Raw genomic sequence first — 22,989 nt, 5'->3', positions numbered from 1 at the left:
TCTCCACCCCCGGAGATAAAACACATTACTAATATATTCAAGTGCCCGCGATGATGGCCTTTGTTTTGTTTTCAAAGTGCTTCTTGTTTTATGATTTCAAGGTGGATACCAGTCTTCACCTCACCTTTGTCCCCTATTTCAATTTGGAAACTTGATACAAAGAAGTGATTTTGTGCTTTCCCAGATTGGGGGAGAGGACAAAGTCAGGTGAGGTGGGAGTGCGGGACTCAGGGCAGAGAGATCCCAGCCCTGCCCACCTGCTCTGTGCCCAGCTAAGGGCCTCTTATTAGGGTGCCAGGCCCATTCTGTTGCCGCAGGGCCCTTTCTGGCAGAGGCCGGGTTTGCCTTCTTGGTTTCGTTTCTCACTTCCCAGATCATCACCAGCCCACCTCCTGTGATGGAGTGGAATTTCCTCTGCAAACAACTTTTCTGGGGAAGAGCCATCGACCTGATGACATATTGTGCTCTTGACACAGGAAATGTAGGTCAGGTGGCAGCTCCATGGGCGTGGTCCACCTGTGGTCAGCTGGCCAGGCAGGGAGCCAGACCTTGCTCCTGACACTGGCTTCCAGTGAGCACAGAACGCAGATCCTCCTGTGTGGGGTGAGGTGAGGCCTGCATGGGAAGCCATTGTACACAACACCTCTGAATACTCTGCCATTTGTGGTGGGAGATGCTTCTTCATGCTGACTCTGGGGCACACAGAGACTAGTTTAATCGTTTTTAGTGAAACAGGGCAAGTGGGGTGAGAGTAAGCTCCATTCACCACCCTCTGCTAATTGCAGCCATTAAATGAGTTCTGTGTTGTGGGGACAATGGACACCACACGTTTCATTTTCCTCACTGCTCAGGCGAGGAGAAGACCTGGAAAGCACATAAAATTCAAGAAAGCGAAGGCAATACCAATTATTTCAAAAAGGCCACTAGGAAAAAGTCTTGTAAATACAAGTCAGTGGACAGAACAAAACAATTCATATGCTAAAAAATTGGGTGGAAACCCGTAATTACTTTTAGGAGTTATGGTAATAAATTATTTATTAATGTAAATTGTTTCACAGGCAAAGAACATAGAGGAAACGAGCAGAAGGATCATACATTATGTATAAAAAGGAATTGTAAAAATATTATAGCAGCTCTACTTGTGCTGCTCAGTTCAGGTTTGTCAGCATTTTAATTATAAGCCCTTACTTTCCGTGTTTAATTACTTGGCTGTAAAAGTCTACTCTGTACATAAAAGGGTTGTTCCCGGGGGCACTCTCTGGATGAATTTCTGCGGGGAAACCAGTTGGCTGTGTAGAGCTGCGTAGGACTGAGAGATTTCACTTTGAGATTTGGTAGCTTTCAGTCTTTTAACTCAGTCACTATTTGTCATTGAAAGTGGAATGTGACTGCACCTTGTGTGAAAAAGCTGGCATTTACAGGCTGTTCTTGGTTTCTTAGAAAAACAATCAAATGAATGAAACACAATGAAAAACAACAAGTACAGAATCAGAGCTCCTCAGGCCCCATTTTTGGTGCTTTCCACATTTTTTTTTGATCTTTCAGTGTTAGCCATTTTAAGTGTTACGATTGGACCATGGGCTCCTGTGAGAAACTAATTAACTAATATGGGATAGGGTGAGATTTGTTTTTATTAAAAAATTACATCTGTGTAGAAGTATGCATATGTGTATGCATTTTCTTTATGTTTACATGTTATTTTCATTATATCTTTAATGATTGCAGTTATATATGTATAATTTTTTTAATCTCTAAAATAGTCTAAGGTTCATCTGTGGTGCTTTAAATTCTTCTTTGTACTGTTCATTAGTCTCAGACAGTTCAGAAATAAAATACAGAATGGAAATAAATGCGAAATAGAGTTGGCACGTGATAGGTGTTTGCAGTGAAATGAAAAAGGAGCCTCCCAGGTTGCCGTCTCATACAGGTTGGGCTGATCTGGGTTGGAAAAGGAGTGGGTCACAGTATTGCCAGAGGACAGGAATGGCTATTGCAGACTGTCTTTGGGCACTGTGCTCTCCACGGCAAAAGATGATCCAGTTAGGAGACTGCCTGGCCCACCTGCAAGAGGATGGCTTTAGGATGGTGGGTGAGGCTTAAATCTGGGCTCTGTTGAAGTCTGGGCTCTGTTAGCTGTGTTCCCACAGGGAAAGCATACTACTGTTCACAAGCTTGGTCTCCCCACCTGTAGACAGAGACTGCTGTAACAACTCACTAGATGAGTAAAGTGCTTGGATCGCACGCTCAAGCTCTTTCCTACCTCCAGCAAGGAGCCCATTGGGGTATTAGTTAGTGAACAGTCAATTTTCATTTCTTGTGTTTCCTGAAGGGCTCTCCCACCTGCCGGTTCTTCGGCTATGCACATTGGGCTAGAGACTTGCTTGTGCTGTCTTCATACCTACAATCCAGAAGGAATCTGAAGAGATGGGCCAGAATGACTTTCCTGACCTTCGGAGTTCTGTTGGCATGGTGAATCCACCCTCCCCCCTTGTGAATGCCTCTAGGCATTGCGGGACAGGTTGGAGCAGGAATTCCCTGTCAGAGCTGAAAGGACTGGCATAGAGTCTCAGTCAGCCCTGTCTGTGTAGAGGGAAGAGACAGAGGCTGGTGCTCCAAGGACCCAGTCCGCTGTGGGTTTTACACCTTGGCAATCCTACTAGGTCCTTTGTTTAAGAGCAGAGGCTTACTGGAATCCGTGGCAGCTGCTGGTGAGGGGAAGGCCCTGCGAGTACTTTGAATCCTCCTGAGTCTCTCTGTCTCCTTTTGGCACTGTGAAGACCAGCCTTCCTGCTTCCCCTGATGAGGCCAGGTGGCACTTCATCTCTGGCTTTCCTAATCCTGCATCTGTCATGCCTTGTGTGAGAAGTTTGGTGCCTTGTGTCACTGTCCCTGAACTCGAGACACAGCATCAGTTTGCCGTCCATTGCAAGTAAAAACGCAGGACCAGGCTGAGTCCCAGGCAGGTAAAAATAGGAGCCTTTCTGTCCTGGCATAATTCTGAATTGAGCGCCTATTCTCATGATGGACAGAGGAGCTCCAGTGAGACAGGGGCTCTGAAGTCCATTAAAACGTAGGTGACACCATTGTGTGTGAGCTCATCAATGTGTATCCCCCCCCTCCCCATTTTCTTGTCATAAGATCAGTTTAGCAAAGCTATCTTCAGGACACCCCAGTTCTTTTGAGTTTCCCATTGAAAGTTTGGTTATCTTTCCCCTAAATCAAGTAGAGTCCTTGCAGCCTTAAGGCGAAGTTAGCAAAACCCAGCCCACAGGCATGGGAGAGAGATTTCTTAGTGCAGGTAGACCCGTGTGAAGACAGATCTCTGACCATCTAGCCGGAGGCTTGCTTCCTGGGTCTCAGAAGTTGCAAGAATCTTGCCTCTTGGGTCTGCACTCAAGGTGTTTAACCTTTCTAGAAACCACATTCTGTTGTGGTTATGTCACTTTAAGGGAGCATCTAAAACAGCACAGAGATTTCCACCGCTGTAAAACTCCTCTGTCTTTTGAATGTAGCAAGTCCTCCAAAATCTAGGCCCCTGGGAATTTCCCTCCAAGTTTAAAGCAGAAATAGAAACCAGAACACTTGAGGTCAAAGGCCATTTGTATTCTTCGGAGTGTTTTTCTTTCTTCGAGCTCTACATCTGTGTACCCAACAGCCGTCTGTACTCCTTGGTCAAGGGGCAGCAGGGCCAGATCCTTGTGAGTGTGAATTTGGGGATTTGAGTCCTCGTGTCCACATGTAGTGCCTTGCAGGGTAGTCAGAAGTCAGAGCCTTCATGTCAGTGCTTGTGCCTCAGTTTTGGAAGAGGCTTTGGTCACTTAGTTCCCCTGTGAGAGAACTGGCCCCAGGGTAGTTGTGTGGCTCACCCTCTCATCTGCAGGTGGAATGTTACCATGTACACACACAGATACATGCCCATGTGCAATTTCAGACTTGTACGATTGATGCAGCAGGGGATTGAGAAACTTTGCATACTTCTGAATGTTGCAGTAACAGGGGTGGCATGGAAAGTGACCAGCAGGTGCGATGCTCAGGCCTACTGTGTCTTGGTGTTGGGCTCCAGGTGAGTGGGGAGCCTTTCTGGAAAGCTTTAAGACACAGCTGATGGCCCACAGTGTGTCATCAGGGAGACGGTGGGAGGCCACAAACACTTCCTGTTCATAAGAGTCACTTGCCTCTCAGACCTCTGCCAGTGGCTCTTAATCCAGAGCTGGCTCTTAATCCAGAGTGTGAGAGGGAAGTTCTGAGGGGCACATTTTGTGGGCTGTGACATAAGGGCCTGAAGGTGCTTGAAAGGCAAAGTGATCCTTCTTCATAGTTCTGCTTCCTATAATTGTCCAAACCAAAAGCAAAACAAAATCACCAAGTCTGTGTTGTTATGAACCCACATTTGTAGAGTCCAGAATCATCAACCCACTAGAAGTTTCCAGCGTGTGGCTGGGTGGTCTGGCTGGGCTGCTGTTCTGACTGAGGCTGTTGTGTACCTGTAGTCCAGAGCATTTCTCTCAGCATTTTTGCATTACAATAACCCGGAGAGTTTATTAAAATGCAGATTCCTACCCCAAGTAGTTCTGATTTATCAAGTCAAGGACAGGGCTGTATGGGGAAGGTATAGCTTGAGGAAGCTCGAGAGGCTCTTTTTTTTTTTTTTCTTGTGGTAGTGGAGATTCAATTCAGGAAGCACTGAGCTACACTACTAGTTTTTTATTTTTAAATTTTGAAACAGGGTCTCATTAAATTTCCCAGGCTGGCTATAAACCTGCAATCCTCCTGCCTCAGCTTCCCAACTAGCTGGGATTATAGGCTTATACTACCATTCTCAGCAAGAGGGCTGCATCTTTACAAACACTGCTTCTCTAAGGATAGTTCTGCACATGCTCCTAAAACTGCACTTCACGAAGTCCTAGTGCAGAGAGACAGGTTTCCTTTCCAGCTTGAGTCCAGAGATTGATACCTCGGTGCAGAAGAGCCGAGCCTCAGAGACAAGTACATTTTCCAGTACTGTTGTACCAGAATTGCAATGATAGTTGCCATTTCAGAGAGCTGTTGGCAGGCTCTGTACTGGGTCCCTATTTTCTTCTCACAGAAGCCCTGATCTGAGAGGTTAAAGAACTTGCAGAGCTGAGGTTTGAACTGAGGAGTCATACCCTTTCCATTACACTGAGTGACCTTGCTCAGTAGACTCCCTATGTCCATGGCCTTTGCCACTTTTGAAAAAGTTACAGTTTGTGCAGAAGTGATGTTGAATGGCGGGGTGGAGGCCCCGGTAGCCTCCTCTTAGAGCCCCGTTGAGACCCTTTGTGCAGTGTGACGTTGGTACCTAGCATGTGGGGCAGTTTTCCATTAAAAACAGCCTCTATTCTTGTTTCTTTTGTCTGGTGATCTGATCCAACAAATTATTCCCGGAGTGAAGGTAGGAAACCCAAGGGCTAAACATAGCCTCAATTGTTTTTACTTTCTTATATTTTACTTCTCACTGTGATAAAGATAGAAACAATTACAGTATTATCTGTACTGCTGACAGCACAAGTGGCCACCTGGCTGGTGTTGATACACAGTAGCAGCGCTTTGCATTTGCAAAGTGTCTTAGGCATAACGCTGCCCACCAGTCTCCGGACTGCTTCACAGGCAGCCATCTGGGCAGGGGGAGAGTTCAAGGCACAGCCCAGGTTAGACCTGCCTGGCCACGGAAGGGTCTGCCTAGCACAAAGGATAAGCAAGACCAAGCAAGCATAACGAGGCTTCCTCTGTAGCTTTTGTGTGCATTTTGTCGTCGGTTCCTTCCTCCACACCACCTTCCCGAATGAGGTCTGCTGTACGCCACACTCAGCACTTGAGCCACACTGGACTGTGCTTGAGAGCTGGAGGCCCAAAAGGAGATGTAGGCATGTGAGCAGATAACTAAGGCTTTGCCAGTGCTGGAGCCGTATGGCTGAGCAAATGGCTGTGGGTGGGTCAGCGGCCATATGGAAAAAGGTGTCTCCTCAGAGGACATTTGGGTGGCTCCTAAATGAGGGGTAAGAGGCTCTCTTGGTGGAAGGAGGATAAAGGTGGAAGAACAGCCCAGGCCTAGTGAAAGTGTGTAGACACGGAAGAGCTTGTGTTCTGGGGCAGGATGCACCTGCACTCCCGTCATGCTCTGTTTGCTCCAATAGACTGAGCTGGGGACTAACTCTGAGTCTTCCCTACAACAAAGAAACCTTACAGATTTAAGATCAGCAGACTCTATAAACAGATTGCAGTCAGTCCTGTAGGCCAGCAAGACGTGTTAGAATTTACCATTCAACCCAGTACCCCTTGGGAGTTTTGATAGTTAGCTTCAAGGCCAAGTGAATTGGACTCCCAGCCCTCTGGATTTAGATTTTACTGGTGTTCATTCCTACAGTCTCATGATTAAACTGTAGCTTTATAAGGAATTGCTTGTACATAAAAATACTTGTCAGGGTTTCTCTACAAAACCAGGAGGGCTGTAACTTATAGGCTGATGAGAGATTTTCAAGGATGATTTTGACTTGATTCTTGTCTGACCTCCAATGTTGTAAGAAGTTTTGTACCTGGAATTAGGTTCTGCTAGGGAAACCACACATGGACAGACCTAGATGCCAGCCTAAAACATTTGCATCTTTTTCAAGAGGCAACAGATAACTAAGCTGGATGTGGTGGTGCATGCCTATAATTGCAGAACTCAGGAAGCTGAGGCAGGAGGATTGCTGTAAGTTTGAGGCCAGTATGGGCTCCATAGTGAATTGAAGGCCAGCCTGGACTACACAGAGACACCTTGTCTAAAGAAAAAAAAAAAAGAAGCAATGGATAACTGCCAGGGGGCTGGACCACAGTAAGTGGGGGCTTCAGAAAGTTCTCCAGAGGCAGTGAAGAGGTGGGACTGGAATAGAGGGCCCCTGAGGGGTCTTGTCTAGCGGCAAGATCACAGGATGGCCAAGGGAATGGAGTGGCACTACTAGATGAGAGTCATGTTCATGTTTATCCGGCTCCCAAGTCCGCTTCTTCTCATTTCCTAGAGGTGGGGAAACACCAGTCCAGTGCAACAAAAATGGAACTGAAAGTAGCATCCTCTGAGAACGGGATCAACCTCTTCAAATTTCATGGTGTTTTTGAGGCCTGGTGGAGACACATTGCATTGTGTGCCCCAGGCAGCTAAGCACCCAGTCTATGCTACCATGTTGGGGCTCACTGCACTGTGGTTGGGTTCCTTCCTCAGTCTGCCACAATCCTAGCCTTTAGGGTTCCTCAGTGCCTTGACCTAAAAGGGAAGTTAGTGGCCAGCAACTTCCTGAAAGCCCAAAGGAAGGTAAGGTCTAGGCCCTGGCCCTGGATGACTTCCTGAATTAAGTCAGATAAGACCGGGGGCTTAGGGGATGCAGCCTTCACACCCTTGCTAATCCCTTTGTTCTCATAGAAAATTTAGAGACTATAGAAAAATAAAAACAAGAAAATTTATATTAAGCAGCTGTCTGCCAATCAACTATTACCACTTTTGTTTATTTCCTTTGTACCTTCACATGTAACATAGTACATGTTTTAGTAAATAAGAATCAGACAGTTTTATATCCTGACTTTTAGCATAGCATCACCTCACTAGCATTTCCCACATCATTACGTGGTCCTTGAGATGAGCTACTTTACACTCCATGTTATTCCGTGATACTGTGTTTATCCAGCCCTGTACTGTAGGACATTTAAGTGTCATTACTTAAGTATCATCACTTTATTGTCATCATTATTTTAATGGACATCATCATCCATTAATCTCTACTTGTTTCTGGGGATAACTTTCTTCCTTTTTCATAACAAAGCTGGTCATGACTCAGTCTGTGTTAGTTTATATTTCTTCTAATTTTACTGTATTATTTTAGTTCACTGAACTTCGACCTGATGACTAATATAAAATTGAAACTGTTTTAAAAGAATGATGAATACTTGAAGGGAATGCTTTCTGTGGGTTGTGAAGACATCTTTGAACAACATAAATGCAACTTGCAAAAGTATACTTTTTGGTAATGTTTGTATTTGGAAGTAATTTTGTCTAATCCAACTGAAGGAACAGGTGTCTGGACTTGCTTTGGCTAGGGCTGTGGTCAGGGCCTGGGAAGATTCTGGGATGAGGTGAACGGGGGATTTCACTAGTCCTGCTTTGTTCTCAGCTGGCCCGCTTGGGCTTACAGAAAATCTCTTTCCTGCATTCCCAGCTTCTGAGACTCTCGGTGGCTACAGCCTCTGTATGGTTTCTCCTTATGTCCCCTGCCCACTGGTCCGGCCTCTCAGGCTTTATGTCACATGGCTGTGGCAGGGTGCCCAAGTGGAGGGAACGTCACACACAACTCTGACTGGGCTTCTCCTCCGGCCTCCCCTTTCGCCGCATTGTTTATCCCCCTTGAGCCAGCTCAGTAGGTGCTGGTTGTGACGCTTAGTCCAGGGCATCAAAGTCAGCACCTTTTGAGAAGTATCTTGTCTCTTTTAAAAAAAAATTTTATTGGTACATGTTTGCAGTTCATCATGATTATATTCCTTGTGGGGAGTCGGTACATGTACTTAATGCATCTTAATTCTTTCTTCATCCCCTACCCTCCTCTCCCTCCATCTCTTAATTGTCTCCCTGGAGAAAGATCTGTCTGCCTACTTGATATTATCTGGCTTTTACTTTGCTCTGTTTATTGATTTATTGATTGATTGATTGTCTTTTTGAGACAGGGTCTTGCTACGCAGTTCAGGCTGGCCTTGAGCTCACTTTGTAGCCCAGGTTGGTCTCGAATTTACAACTATCCTCCTGCCTCAGCCTTCTAAGTGCTGGGATTACAGGTGTGCGCCACCACGCCTGGCCTTGCTCTTTATTTATATTTTGGGTTTCTCATGTAAGAGAAAATGTGATATTTAAACTTGTACACTGTATGGTCTCAAGGTACATCATCTGTTTTACTGCAAATGACTCAAGTTTATCCTGTATGGCAGAGTAGTACTCTACTGTGTGTAAATACATTTATTTGTCTATTCATCTGTTGATGGACATACAGGTCACTTCCAAGATTTAACTATGTGAATTGTGCTGTTGTACAGTTTATAATAACTAAATCTGGGAGACAGCCCATGTGCCTATCAACAGATGAATCGATACAAAAAATATATTTATACACAATGGAGTACTACTCTGCCATAAAGAAGGGTAAACTTGAATCATTTGGAAGAAAATGGATGTACCTTGAGACTATAATCCTAGGTAAAATAACTCAGACAGTGAAATAAATCCCTGTTTTCTAATGACCAGCCATGTCGAACACTTCTTCAGGAATTTATTGGCCATTTGTACTTTTTCTTCTGAGAGGTCACTATGCATTTCATCTACACATTTTTTAATTTTTTTTTTTATTTTGGGGAGGGCTAACTTCTTTTTGAGTTCTTTATATATTCTAGATATGAGTCCTCTGTCTGGAAATAGCTGGCAACATTTTTTCCCATTCTGTAGGTTCTCTTCATTCTGTTGATTGTTTCTTTTGCTGTGCAGAAGCTTTTTAATTTGATATGGTCTCATTAGTTGATTCTTGGTACTAGAACCAAGACTCCCCAGTGTACCCGGGCTTCTGTTCCTTGCCTATACCTATGACTTCAAGAGTTTTACCTATTTTATTTTTCAGCAGGTGAAATGTTTCTGTTTTAACATTCAGATCTTGATCCATTCTGATTTTAGTTTAGTATGTGCGAGAGATAGGGGTCTAGATTCAGTCGAGAAGTATCTTGTCTCTTGGTTCCTTTTGTGAATTAGGAGTAGAATCAGAAGTAAAGGAGTTAAATTTGTGGTTTTGCTGCATGAGGCCCGCCTCTCGTATGGGTAAATCGTAATTTTCTGAACCTATGTGGCATACCTTGGCTTACCTGTAAGCTTCTTGGGACAGACCTGGTGTCAGGCTCACCTGTGGCTCTTCTCAGAACTGTAACGTGATGAAGAGAGCATGATCCTAGGGTCAAACACCCTGGTTTTGCATCCTGTGAGCTCTGTGATGCTGGGCCAGTTACTCAGCCTCCACCAAGCCTTGGTTTTCCCCTCTGGACCTTGGTGATCCTCCATGCACGATGCTATGTGGATTGTGTGGCCCAGGGTGGAGTCTTAGTGGATGAGCCACACTGCCCAGAGGATTGAAGTTCATTTAAATACCCTGTGAGCTTTATTTCGTTTCACTTCTGCTGACTGCCTGACTCAAGCTATTTACTTTTGCCCATTTTATAAATATATGCGGGTTTAGAAGATAGAACATGCTAACATGTTGATTCCTGGTAGCATAGAAGTTTCTTAACTTCGCTTTTGTAAATTTGAATACAAGAACCATGTCAAATTTATCTTTGCATCTCCTTGAATTCCCAGCATGAAGCCTGATTCTGTATTGAAAAACAACAAATAATTCTTGAATGTTTCACTAAAATAAAAGTTCAAGTGCAAATTCAGCAATTCAGAGTTAGCTTATTTATTCATACATTTGAGTACAGACATGAATATGTAAGTTCAAATTGTACCCTTAAGTCTATGCAGCCCAAGACTTGCTCTTACAGATTTTAATTACTTTAAATATCCTCAGTTTCAGCAAGAAGTCAAATAAACACAGTGCTATAATTGGCCACTGTTGTAGATGTTAAGCATTTGGTGGAGGGGACACAAATCAATAAAAGATCTATTTTCTGTTTCCAACAAATGCTTTAAAGGTAGAATTCAGATAAACTAACCTGGCAGTACCCCAGCCCCATTTTGACCTTGACCATCTAAAGTGTCAGAAGGCTCCACTTTGATTGTGGCCTTCTGCCAGGGAATCAAATCCCACCCCAAGAACAACCAAGAACTGAGTAGGGACTTAGCGGATAAATTGCCCTGATTCTGCCGCCAGAGTGGCCTATTTGTAAATGAGAAAGAATTCTGTGTGGAAAACATTTCTTTGCATTTTCCTGGGAGGCAATATGGTATGCTGGAAAGCGATACCAGGAATCCAAAGGGTATGTGTGAATCCTGTGTCTCACTCTGCTCCCAACTCAGCACATTGGGACTTGGTTTCACTCTCTGAGCCTCAGTTTCTCGTTTGTAAAATGAGGCTGAACTGGATGGTTTTTAAGGGCCTTTCTGTCTCCAAAATGCTGTGTGGAAAACATAGAAACAGAGGGTTGGTGTTAAGACTTCTCAAACCTGTTTTTTCTTTGTCATTTATGCATCAGAAAATCACAGATGGCGAGACCTGGATAGGAAATGCCCTCTTCAGATTGACCAACCGAGTGCCAGCATCTGGGAATGCCTCCCTGAAAAGTGTCAGGACAGCTCACTGTGGCACCGAGAGGCGGTAACCACCTGTGCAGTGACCAGCCTGATCAAAGACCTCAGCATCAGTGACCACAATGGGAACCCCTCAGCACCCCCGAGCAAGCGCCAGTGCCGGTCACTGTCCTTCTCTGATGAGATGTCCAGCTGCCGGACGTCATGGCGGCCCTTGGGGTCCAAAGTCTGGACTCCTGTGGAGAAGAGACGGTGCTACAGTGGTGGCAGTGTCCAGCGCTACTCCAATGGCACCAGCACCATGCAGAGGAGCTCCAGCTTTAGCCTCCCTGCCCGGGCCAATGGGCTATCTTCACCCTGCCACCAGGCGGGACTGCAGCACCGCTTTGGGGCACAGCCCAGCAGCCAAGGAGCCCTGGGCTCACCCCCCTGTGGACAGGGAGGTGACCCTTGGAGCCCTGACCCACACCCTGTGGGTGGGGGCCGGCTAGACCTGCAGCGGTCCCTCTCCTGCTCACATGAGCAGTTTTCCTTCACGGAATACTGTCTACCCTCAGCCAACAGCACACCTGCCTCAACGCCAGAGCTGGTGAGACGTTCCAGTGGGCTCTCCCGCAGCCGCTCCCAGCCGTGTGTCCTTAACGACAAGAAGGTGGGTGTGAAACGGCGGCGCCCGGAAGATGTGCAGGAGCAGAGGCCTTCCCTAGATCTTGCCAAGATGGCACAGGTAAGTGCCCCAGTGGTGCAGAGGGCGCTTTAGAAGCATTTCGACGCTTACGAGAGCCTCTGCTGGTCCTGGTCTGTCCTGGCCAAGTGTACAGTGCTGGTTTACAGAGATGCGCAGGAGTGGGTTAATTCCCTTGTTTTAAAATCCTATACAAAGAAAGATTATTTCAAGTTGTTTTTTAAAGAAGTGTCTATTTCTCTCTGTTTAAAATGAGACATGCTCTTTCCCTGTGACGCACACTGTTTGTGGTACAAGAACAGACAGATGGTGAAAGGCAGGCGTTGCAGGCGGTCCAGTGTGACCAAACACTGTAATCCCTTTCCAGCCCTTCCCTAGAGCGCTCTCTCCAGAACCCAGCCCTGAAGCTGCTGTGAGACACCATGCACATTCAGTGTCTCTTGGATTATGCTGATCCTAAGATCTGGGTCACGGTCATGGTTTTGGAGAGCAAGGCAGTGGGGGTGTGGGTATATTCCTTTGATTAGACTGTTGAACACGTTAGACTGCTAAGAAATGTGATCAGCATCCTCTATGTAACTGTTCCTGCCGTTCCTGTAGTTAGAACCCTCTGGCCACAAACCTCTGTCCCTTGAACTTCATCCTCTTTGTCTTGGGGCCCTGAACCTCTTCTTTTGTGCCAGTGTCAATCTGATGGAGATGAACTTGAAGCTTGTACATACTCAGCTTGGATGTAGGATGGTCTCTGAGGTTGAGGGATGGCTGCATTTAGTTCCTACCAGGAAGGCCAGAGGGCCTGGTTTAAGACCAGAGTATATGTTTGCTTCTGTTACCACTGATTTTATGGATGTGGAAGGGAGAACTGTTGGTTCCGTGTCCATCTAGATAGCTGTGTTGCAGTGTCATGAGTTTGACCATCATCATTTTTCCAGTCCTGTGAAGGGAAACATCAGTCGCATCTCAGTGTGCAGAGGCGGACACCCTGCTGGTAAAGATGGTCTCTGTGGGGCGAGCCTTGCTCTAGCAGCACCAGGACCAGATCTAGGGGAGGCAGGCTTGTGGTATCCACTCTGTTTCAGGTGGAGACAGTGTCTGTTCATAAAGTTTTCTTCTCTCCTCTTTAGTTCTCCTTCTGTCCTAAAGGACCCCACAAAAGAAGAGGTTCAGGTATATCCAGTCCAGTGCATACCTGGCCTCAGAGTGCAGACTTCCTGGCCACTTTTGCTCAAGACCCCAGGCCCCAGCTGGGGCAGCGGGGGAGTGAGTTGTTGACATGCTTGTGTCTTCCCGTGCCCATGGTTCCCAGAGCTCCTGCCTCTCGTCCAATTTCTCCGTCTTTCATCTTTCCACTAGGCTGGTCCTTGTCTCCTTCTGGTGTAGTTGACATTTCTGGCTTGACTTGCTGGACAGGGGTTGAACGTAGGCAATGAGCATCAAGAGGACATTTCCTTTTGCAGAGACTTCATATAAGTAAAAAGGCTGGAAAAGCGGCAGTTTTGGGTGACTCCTGAAGGAGCCCTGAGTTCTGGATGTGATACATAGCCTCAGTTAAATTTTTAATGCTGAGCTTATTTTATTAGCTAATAAGCTAGAGAGGTAATAAAAACAACTTGCACACGTTGTTATATTTTACTAGCCACAGGTTGGAATAACACCACTGGCATCGCTGGAGACATTTTCCAGCCTTACTTGGGTAGAAACTGTTTAAAAATATATCATTGGATGGGGCCATGCCCAGATGTGTAGGTTGCTTCATCAGCTCCAGGCAGGCCTCCAAGATTTGGGGTAGTGTGCTGGAGCCGGAGGAGGTTGCGTTATTTCAGCCTATCTGTCTTTAGCCACCTGCTCAGCAGCTAGTCCTGTAGTAGGATAGAACATACGGAAAGTAGTGCGGGGCCCCTGGGAAGGAGAGTGTGTGTACCCAATGGCCTGTGGCCAGAGCCTTGATAGAGCCATGGCCCCTGAGCCGTCTCCCACCAAGCATCCAACTGTGGCCGGCCCTCTCTTTGGGGCTCTGTGGCTCTGCCTGCTTCGATTTCCCACTGGATGATCTAAGGCTTTAGGATGTGGGTCTTGCTTTCTAGGGGGCCTAGGAAACCAGGCCTAGGGTAATCCTTACTCAGCCTGGACCCTAGTGTAGACCCTTGGGCCAGGGTACCAAGCAAGGGGGCATGTTGCTGGTGTACATTGCTTGGGGGAGGGGAGGCTGGGCTTAGGCCTTCTGTCCACAAACACTGTCCTTCATGTACTCCGTACTCAACATTTGTAACTACCAGGAAGTGTGCAGGATCCTCCTTTCTGTGGGAGAGAAGCTTGTAGTTGTCTGTGCATATCTGTGGAAGGCTTGTCCCTGGGGTTGGCACCAGCCCGTAAGTCCTTAAGCTGACTGTGTACTGTTTGATGGGCCTTTGATCTTGGTTTATACATTTGCTCCACTTGAGCATTCTTGTGAAGCCCTTTTGCACATGTCTTCAGGGACCAGGTGTGAACACTTCAGATTAAAGGTGCAAAATGCCTGTTTAGTTAGGCCTTTGGAATAGCTGGGTAGTCAGATTAAAATACCTCAGCTCCCCAGAGAAGCTGATAGGGAGCAGACATTGGTCCCAGAAGCAGACATCAATAGTGAATGAGTGTGCAGGGTCTTTCTTCTGCTCTTAGTCCACGGCTAGCGGGACAGTGGGAGCCAGAGTCCCACCAACCCTCTAGGAGAAGAAGGCCCAAGGGAATCAGACAGCAGAGGAGGGCAGAGATCTCTGAGGTCCTGGCCCTGTCTTTGCCTGCATCACACCTGATTTTAGCAGGAATAAGTGACTTGGGCCTAGACTTTGTGGTAGAAGCAGGTGTGACCTCAGGACTTAGCCTTTTCAGCCCCTCCTGAGGAAATTTAGGCTCTGGTGGTCACTAGGTCCGCCAGGGCCCTTCTGGACATGATGTGTACTTCCGGGTGTGTGTTTAGGAAGAGTCACTGACACACCAGGAGACTTTCAGAAGAGGGGCAGGAGGTTGGAGCCCTTGGCACATTGCTTAATACCTGTGTGCAGCAGACACTACCAGCACCAACACAGGAATGTGGGAGGAACAAGAGAAAGAAGAGTAGGTGTATACTGTGTTCAGCTTTGTGTGTGCATATGTGCACATGTATATTTGTGTACCTGTGTGTGCGTGTGTGTGTACATACATGTATACATACATCACTCAGTGCGCTGCCTGGCATAAGGTGATGCTAACAGATACTTTTTACCATCATCACGGTCACAGGGTCTGCAGGAGGGTGCAGCTTGCTGTAGGCAATGCAGAACTGAGGTAAAGGTGCGTGTGCAGGGACCATTCAGTCTATTACAAGAACACCTTTTTTTCTTTTGTCCTTTTCCTGGCATCCCTTTCTGTCCTTACCATTTGCTGCTTCTTGTCTGATACCCTTTTGCCTCATTCTTTTTCTTTTGTGAAAGGGAAGGATCCTGCCATGATCTGCATGTTGAGAGCTAAGAGTTATGAAATGGTGACAAAACCAGATTCACCTTGTACCAAAGGAGGCTGGCTGTGTGTAAACATTCTTTTTTTTTGGTACAGGGAATTGAACTCAGGACCTTGCCCTTGCCAGGAAGGCGCTTGTGCCGCTAAACTATATCCTCAGCCCGTATGTGTAAACATTCTTGCGTCATGTCTTTTGCCCTTGAAACTAGGGTGGAAATGTCCTACTGTCTAGGGTTTTATTGAAGCCATAGCCTCCCCTTTGCTCAACAACAGTGTGTGCCACTGAGGGCAGAGCCCAGCCTGGGCACAGGAGTTGTCCATCAGCAGCACTTTTGCTGGCATTGCCTGTAACTGTTTACCTGAGATCTGGTGTGACCACCAAGCACTGGCTGTCTCGACAAGGCTCGAGCTATCTGTGGCCATTTAGACGTGGATCGGGTATGTGAGTAAAGATTACAGAAAAAGCAACAATTAGTAAGATTACCCGTTGAATGCCATGCCCCTGGGCATCCTAGTCCTTGCCTTATTTTTAACTCCAGGCTGGTCAGCTTGAAAGAGAAACAAATTGTATTTTTCAACAGTGCTTCAAACAGAAGCAAGACCTTCATAGGGAGGGGTCAGGGTACCAAAACAGAGGTTTGATTGATTGCAGCTGCCCACACACTATATCCTCCGAACCTCTCTGAGGAGGCCTCAGAACAGGCAGCAACTGTTGAATTACCAGATGTTTGAGGCACCCGTGAAAGCTAGCTGGGGCAGTTTGGGGTATGGAAGCAGCACGGGGTGCCAACTAGCATGACAGCACATCTTTAGAAAGCCACTGAGACCCGGGGTCCTATTGATGAGCGCAGCAGACCAGAGTTGACCAGGGCCACCAGGCTGAGTGGTAAACAGCGCTCAGCAGGCTTGTGTCGTGCTGAGCAATAGCTCATGGTTCTTTGCTGGGTAGTCATCTGTGGGTGAAGCGCCTTCTGGCCCGCGTTCTGCTCTTTCCTCTGTGGGGCCACCTTGAACGAGGATCAGCAGCCTTCCCAGTCACCATGTTGGGTGGCTCTTCATGCCACTAGCTGTATGACCTTGTCCAAGTAGCCCTGGCAGTTGCAGGCCAGCTGTGCTTTTTTCCTTGGCAAGTCCCTTGCTTTTGGCCTGGTTGGCCTGAGTCTTTGTGACCTTTTGTCCACTCTGCCAGTTGCCAGACACTTCATCTGTTTAGATTGCCTGCTGCCTTGCACCCTTAGCCCGCTTCCCACTATGATGGGAATTGTGCCAGTGGCAAATAGAATTCAGATTTGAATCACACTGCACAACATGAGATGCATGTAGGTTGAAGATCTGCTGAGAGAGGTGGGCTTGGAAAGCCCAAGAATTCCAATTGCAATAAAAGAAACGCTAAGTAAAAGTAAAGGAATAAAGCCTGTGTAGGCATATGGGAGTAGTTGCTTCAGGCTTGGAAGCAGCCAGGACAAACTTGCATGAAGGAAGAGCACCTGTAGGACTTGGACTGTCAGAGTTTGTGGATGCTGAGCAGGGGCAATGTTGCACACTGATCTGACGCGCTGCCTCCTGTGCTCCTGACAGGCATTGCTAATCCATCATGGCAGCCTTCAGAAGTGAGCTCAGAGGAGGCCATCTTGGCGGTCTCTGCTGATGGATTGGTGGTTGAGCATCACTTGCTATCTCTGCTCTGGTTCATTCCTTACCCCAACGTGAGGCTTGTAGTGTGCAGGGAAGAGCTGATGACTTGCCCAGAGCCACACTGTTCATCAAGGAGCCCCAGAAAGCAGAAACTGGAGCCTCCTGATCCCAGGTTCATTGTTTCTCTTGTTATGCCTGCACATGGGTGAGAACCAACCCAGTTGGGCTTTCTTGGTAACTGACACTCATGGGACATAGTGGTGGTGTGGAATGGGAGTGTTGGAGTCAGATGGTTTGGGAACTCTATCCCCATTTTGCCGCTTTTGAGCCATGTGCCCTTGAGCAGTCACTTAACTTCTAAGCCTTCAGGTCCACTTTTTAAATGGGAATAGCAGTTTCTTTTTGGGGTACGGGGAAGGTCGTATAGCATGGATCGATCCAGTACATGGTTGGCGTCTGAAAACTGCAGCTTTGACTCACAGAGAGCTGCAGCCTTGCTCCTGTAGCTCCTGCTGCAGCTCCCCTGGTACAGCCATTCTGGCCAGGCTGCTGAGCTTGCCACTGTTGACAGGCCAGGGTCCTGCTGGCCATGAACATGCTGAGAGTGGAGAGCTCAACCCCTGGTGTTCATTTCTTTCAGAAATAGATATGTTGGTGGTACTGTAGGACCAAGCGGTTCCTGTACTTTGAGGAAACGCCTCCTTAGCTACCTGGATTGTTCTTAGCTGTCCCCAGCTGCCATTCCCAGGTTGCATAAGCAATCTGCTTAAGGTAACTCGGATCACAGCCCAGTGTTGACACAGTAGCTTTGATCTCTAGGGAAAGAGACAACTAAAAGGAGTTTAGCTGGGGATGTGACAGGCAGGTGGCTTTTATGCCACTTGGTGATTTTCCATGCCTCAACTGAGAGCTGTTTTTTTTTTGTTTTTTTGTTTTTTTTTTTTTAATTTAATTTTGCTTTCTTTAGTACTGGGAATTGAACCCATGGCCCCATTCCCACCCTGGCAAACTTTTGTGATCCTCCTGCCTCAGCCTCCCGAGAAGCTGGGATTATAGTTGTGTACCACCATACCTGGCAGTGGAGAGCCATTCTGAGCAGAAGGAAGGTGTTTGAGGTGATGAGGTGATGACACTCTGGGGGACTCCAGGGTATTCTGGAGTGGATGCCTCTTCGTCCCAAGACAGTTGTCCAGATGAGAGCCCCTGAAGCTCCCTGGGGATACTATGAGACCCTAGGAGGTACTGCCTGTGGGAGACCACAGCCTGGGGAGGAGGCAGCCCTGACTTTGGGAGGCCATAGTCTGAGCGGGAAGGAGCATGGAGTCTGCCCAGCCCAGGCACCAGCTCCTCTGAGGCCATCTTCAGACCTGCTCTGGGTGGTCAGTGTACAAGGGGCCTGTGGGTCAGCTGGCCCTTGCTTTTGACCAGCTCAACTCTAAGGGCCCACAGGGGAGGCTCAGAGAAACCCTCATGTCGTTCCCAGGTTGCTGAAGGAGAAGCAGAGAACATGGGCTGAGACACGAGGGGACGGAGGATACCTGGGGGGGTGGGTCCTCATGCTGGAGCCCAGCTCACTTCTAACCTGAACAACTTAAATTTCTCTGTGCCTCAGTTTCCCCCGTCCAGGAGGTAGAGTGGCGGTGCCTTCTCTCATTGCAGTAAGTGAGGTTATTTATGTGAAATGCTTGGCGCCCAGGCTCCTGTTTGCTCAGGATAATCGCTAGGAGTGCCATACTGGGAGCTGGATTTTAGAAGTAAGGGAGAAGTTTGTCAAAAGAAGGAAACTGCTTTTCCTTAGGTGTGAGTGCTGCTTACCTCAGGGATGCCTCCTCTCTGCAGCTTTGAGGGTCCATGCCTGGTCCTGTTCCTGGGGAGAACAAGTCCAGAGGCCCCTGCAGCTTACCAAAAGGCCTCGCTGGGTTGCTCAGCTGTGTGCTGGGGTCTGAGCCTGGTCTCTAACTCTGAGGGTTTAGCTTATATACTATAAGGGAGGCACAGTGTGGCCTGTCGTCGGCACAGAGCTGCACTTGCAGTCAAAAGACTATAATTTGAGAACTGGCTCTGCCATGCAGTGTACTGTGACTGTGAGCTGGTTGTCCTGTTTTTCTGAGCCTGGGATTTCTGACCATGATCATAACTGCCCAAATACGGCCATGGACGTCAGAGCTACCTGGGAAGCCAGGACACTGCGTATTCCTGGCTTTGCCCCAGAGAGTCCTATTCTGCTCCATATCAGATGTGAACACTACAGAGGCTCAGGGACTGGCTTGTTTCAGGTGGAGATGGCATAGCAAGTTGAGGCTCCTTGGTTAGGAGCCTGGATTAGGAAAGGCCTGAGCTGGAAAAGGGGTTCAAGAGCCAGCCTTCCAGCCTTCAAATCCTAAGGTGAGTGTCCACCTGGGCTGGTGTACCCACAGAGCACCAAAGAGCACTCAGGATGAGTTATGCTGAGTTTGGTACAAGACTGCTTCAGAAGTGTGAGGAAAAACTCTTCTTGTGTATAGTACTGGATCTTTCCAAAGGATGGATTATTAAAGATCAGTTCCATATACCCTGTGTGAAATCCCAAGTCTTGTGTTTAGTGGCAGAATGGATGACCAGGAACTCACATACTCTGTCTGGATGTTATATGTGTGGTGTTTGAAAGAATGCAGGCCACAGAGCCCATTGGAATCAGTGCTACAAAGGAAACAAGTCAGGGGCAGAAATAGCAACCATAGCCTGGTGTGTGGGGCAGCCTCTAGTGGGAGGTAACTTCTGGATGAGTCTGAAGTATGTGCAGGAGTCCACTGTGGAGGAGGGCAGTGTCGCAAGCAGGAGGCACACACGTGCAGAGATCAGCACCAGGAAGTGGCTAGAAGGAGCCCCATGTGACCAAAGCAGAGGGTATGAGGGGTACAGTGGGCCTTCCAGTAGGTCCTCAGAAGACATTAACTTTTATTCTGAGTGCGGGGTGGAAGTATTTGAAGGTTTGTAGTAAGGATGCAATAGCAGGCCCTAAAAAGCTCCTTCAGGCTGAGATGAGCAGCCTGGACTGAGGGGTCTTGGGAGGGGGCAGCGAGGCCAACAGACTATTGGCAGCACGATGGTGAGCGAGACCAGGCTGGGGGCAGTGGACGTGATAACTTGTATTAAGGCCTCAGGAAATATTCTGGGAGTGGGACCGGTAAACCTGCCAAAGGATTAATCCTGTTATTGGCTTCATACCCTCTCTTGGCATAGACCTCAGTGGCCTGAGAATCAATCACCCTACCTCCCCAAAATGGTAACCTCTTTAAAGTTACCCTGTTTAGCATTTGCTGATTATAAATCCTTTTTGTTATCTGATCTGCAGCCCTCCTTTGGCTGTATTTCTTCTTAATCTTTTTTCAGTAGAAACGAAGTGTAGCGGATCACAGTGACTCACTTTGTTTCTGCAAGTATCCATGGAACCGTCTCACCCCTAGTCCTTGCACCCCAGTGCTTTGCCAGCCTGGGTTGCTCCTTCCCCTCTGGGCAGGCTCAGCCTGCAGAGGCTTTTCTGTCCTTGTCCAATTGAAGCTGGGTTCCCTGGTTCAAACCAGGGGCTGGAAGAGAGCTGGGCTGCTTAGGGTCACAGGAAGATTCTGTCATGGTTTGAATATTTGTCATGCTGGATCTTGTCTCAGCTGTGTCACATCTGGTCGACAACAGCTGGGGCAACAACTCTGGAAAACAAGGGGCCTGCAGTGGCTCTCTAAATCTCCTAATAAAGCTGGGTAATCCTCAACTGTGCCTCAAAGGGCACAGAGGTGGGGGACGCTTGGCAGACCCCGGAAGGATTTGGCTTGCCCCGTCTTCTTCCTGCTGCCTTATCAGGGATACCAGTGTCCCCTCAGAAGGATCTCTAATACCTTGCTGAGCATGGAGCCGGCGTAGCCCATCAGAGCCCCAGTGAGAGCCAGAGCAGAAAACAGAGATGTTCCCAAGAGGGTCGTGTGACTGATGCCCCGAGCACACCTGACGCCTGTCTGTGCTTGTCCCTAGGATCGCACGGCCTACTGGCTACCATGGGCCCAGCATAGCAGAAAGCCTTGCTTGTTTTGCCTGTCATACTATGTTCCTCTATCATCCCGGACACTACACCAACAGCATCTCCCTGTTGGTAGGAGCCTGTTTTTGAGGAACACCTCTGTGCTCTCAGCCATCCTGGAGTTCTGCCCTTTTTTTGCAGCTTCAAGCTGCAGTGGAGAACTGGAGCAAGTAGATGCCATATGGGAGAGCAAACCCTTTGCCGCAGGCCCTGTGCTGGTGGGAGCCTGGGCTGACTAGACTCAGAGTGGGTGTTCTTTGCCTATTTATGGCCAAAGGATTAACAATGCCTCCTTTGAAAGTTGCATAGAGTAGGACATGTGGATAATTCCTTTTTGGGAGGGGGAAGGGTGACTTTTTCTTCTTTTTTTAATCTTCTAGAAAACAAAAGAAATGGTCGGTTCCAAAACGCAGTGCAACCACCAGAATCTTAATTTGTGAGCAGTAGCAATGAGCTCACATCAGTATGTGTTGCTAAAGGTCATCAGGCACCAGCCCCTTCCTGGACACTACAGGGCCACATCCTGCATTTGCTCTTACGGAGCCATTGTGTGTACACAGGGGAGGGGGCATGTTACAGCTGTCCCCTTGCCAGAGCTCTGTGTGTGGGGAATATAGCAGGCCCCCTGGATTACCAAGGCCAGTCAGAAACTACCCATTAGGTTCAAGGAATTCACAGAATAGTGGTCAACTTCAGTTGCCGAAGAACCCAAAAGCTGAGAGAAGAGGCCAAGTTAGCGCAGAGAAGCAACTGCAGGAAGCTCCTCCTGTGACCCGGGGCCACAGGACAGAGGCCGCACTTCCAGATACGTAGCAGCCTGTAGTCCACAGGCCCCTTGGCTGGGCTTTGTAGAAGGTGGTAGTGAGGCAGGTCTGAGTGTGCTGGAGAAGCACCGCACCAGAGGCAGCTGCTGAGGATGGACAGAGTGCCCTGCCTGCTGAGTCATGCTGTGTGTCTGTGTGACCGTGACAGCACATGATGCGGATAGGAGGGGCAGGTCTTCCTTCCTTGTCCGACCTCAGCTCTCCTTTGCGTTCTTCTGTAGAGTTCAAGTGCATTGTGGCACCTCAAACATGACTGGAGATAGCTTTCATGTTCTGTCAGGCCTCGCCATTTTCTCTTCCCTTGGCAAGTCCTTACCTGAGTCTGCCAGGCACCTGCATGTGGCTGGGCCCCAGGGGTATTCCTGCACAGATGAGGCCACTTCAGATGGTGACATGTACTGTGAAAAAACTCAAACAGGCTGGCAGAATTGGGATCACCGGGCAGGAGGAGAGGAGGTGGAAGTGGACACCTGTAGTCTGGAGTGACAGGATACCTCACTGAGGAGGTGAAATTAGCACAAAGACCCAGCTGATTGCCACCCGGGGAGGGAAGGCGAGCCACCATTTGGGAGGGGAAATATAGGCATCGCTAGTGCAGGGCACTGCCAGGCCTATGAGATTGGAGTTCCTAAGCTGGGGAGAAGGGGCACTCAGAGGTCAGCAGGGGTTTTGTTCTGAGCCCAGGATTTGAACATTATCAGGGTTTTGAAGCCAGGCTCCAATGAGACACCCTGAGTTAACTGCCTGACCTCATTACTATGGAAAAACCAGGGGGCAAAGAGGTCATAGCCAGAAGGTGTGTGGGGTGAAACCACGTGGCATGTGCAGAAAAGGCAGAGGAAGTGAGTCAGGTGCCTCCTTGCAGTGCCTCTTGTGGTGGAGGGTGCCACCTCCCATATCCCGCTGCTGGCCTGTGGCAGGTGGTCCAAAGCCCCCAAGGCTTCCCCGAGTCATCCCTTTCCACACCTGCACACACACACAGCCTGGCTGTGACTCAGAGAACTTGTGTCCCAACTCCTAACTTCTGGGTTAGCATTTTGGGATCCTTCCCTGGGAC

General features: G+C 48.0%; 1 protein-coding gene across 3 annotated transcripts in view; it reads left to right on the top strand.

Annotated features, from left to right (window-relative positions):
• Fam53b (family with sequence similarity 53, member B) overlaps positions 1 to 22,989 on the top strand; it is a 115,571-nt gene that overhangs the window by 47,990 nt on the left and 44,592 nt on the right. For all 3 annotated transcript variants that reach the window (XM_013503079.1, XM_005401977.2, XM_005401975.2), the window contains exon 4: positions 11,209 to 11,990. In XM_013503079.1, the coding sequence (XP_013358533.1) occupies positions 11,209 to 11,990 (782 nt within the window). The remainder of the gene's footprint in view (positions 1 to 11,208; positions 11,991 to 22,989) is intronic.

Source organism: Chinchilla lanigera, unplaced genomic scaffold (assembly GCF_000276665.1).
Source record: "Chinchilla lanigera isolate Chin_1 unplaced genomic scaffold, ChiLan1.0 scaffold00076, whole genome shotgun sequence".
Lineage (NCBI taxonomy): Eukaryota > Metazoa > Chordata > Mammalia > Rodentia > Chinchillidae > Chinchilla > Chinchilla lanigera.
This window is presented reverse-complemented; position numbering and strand designations above follow the sequence as displayed.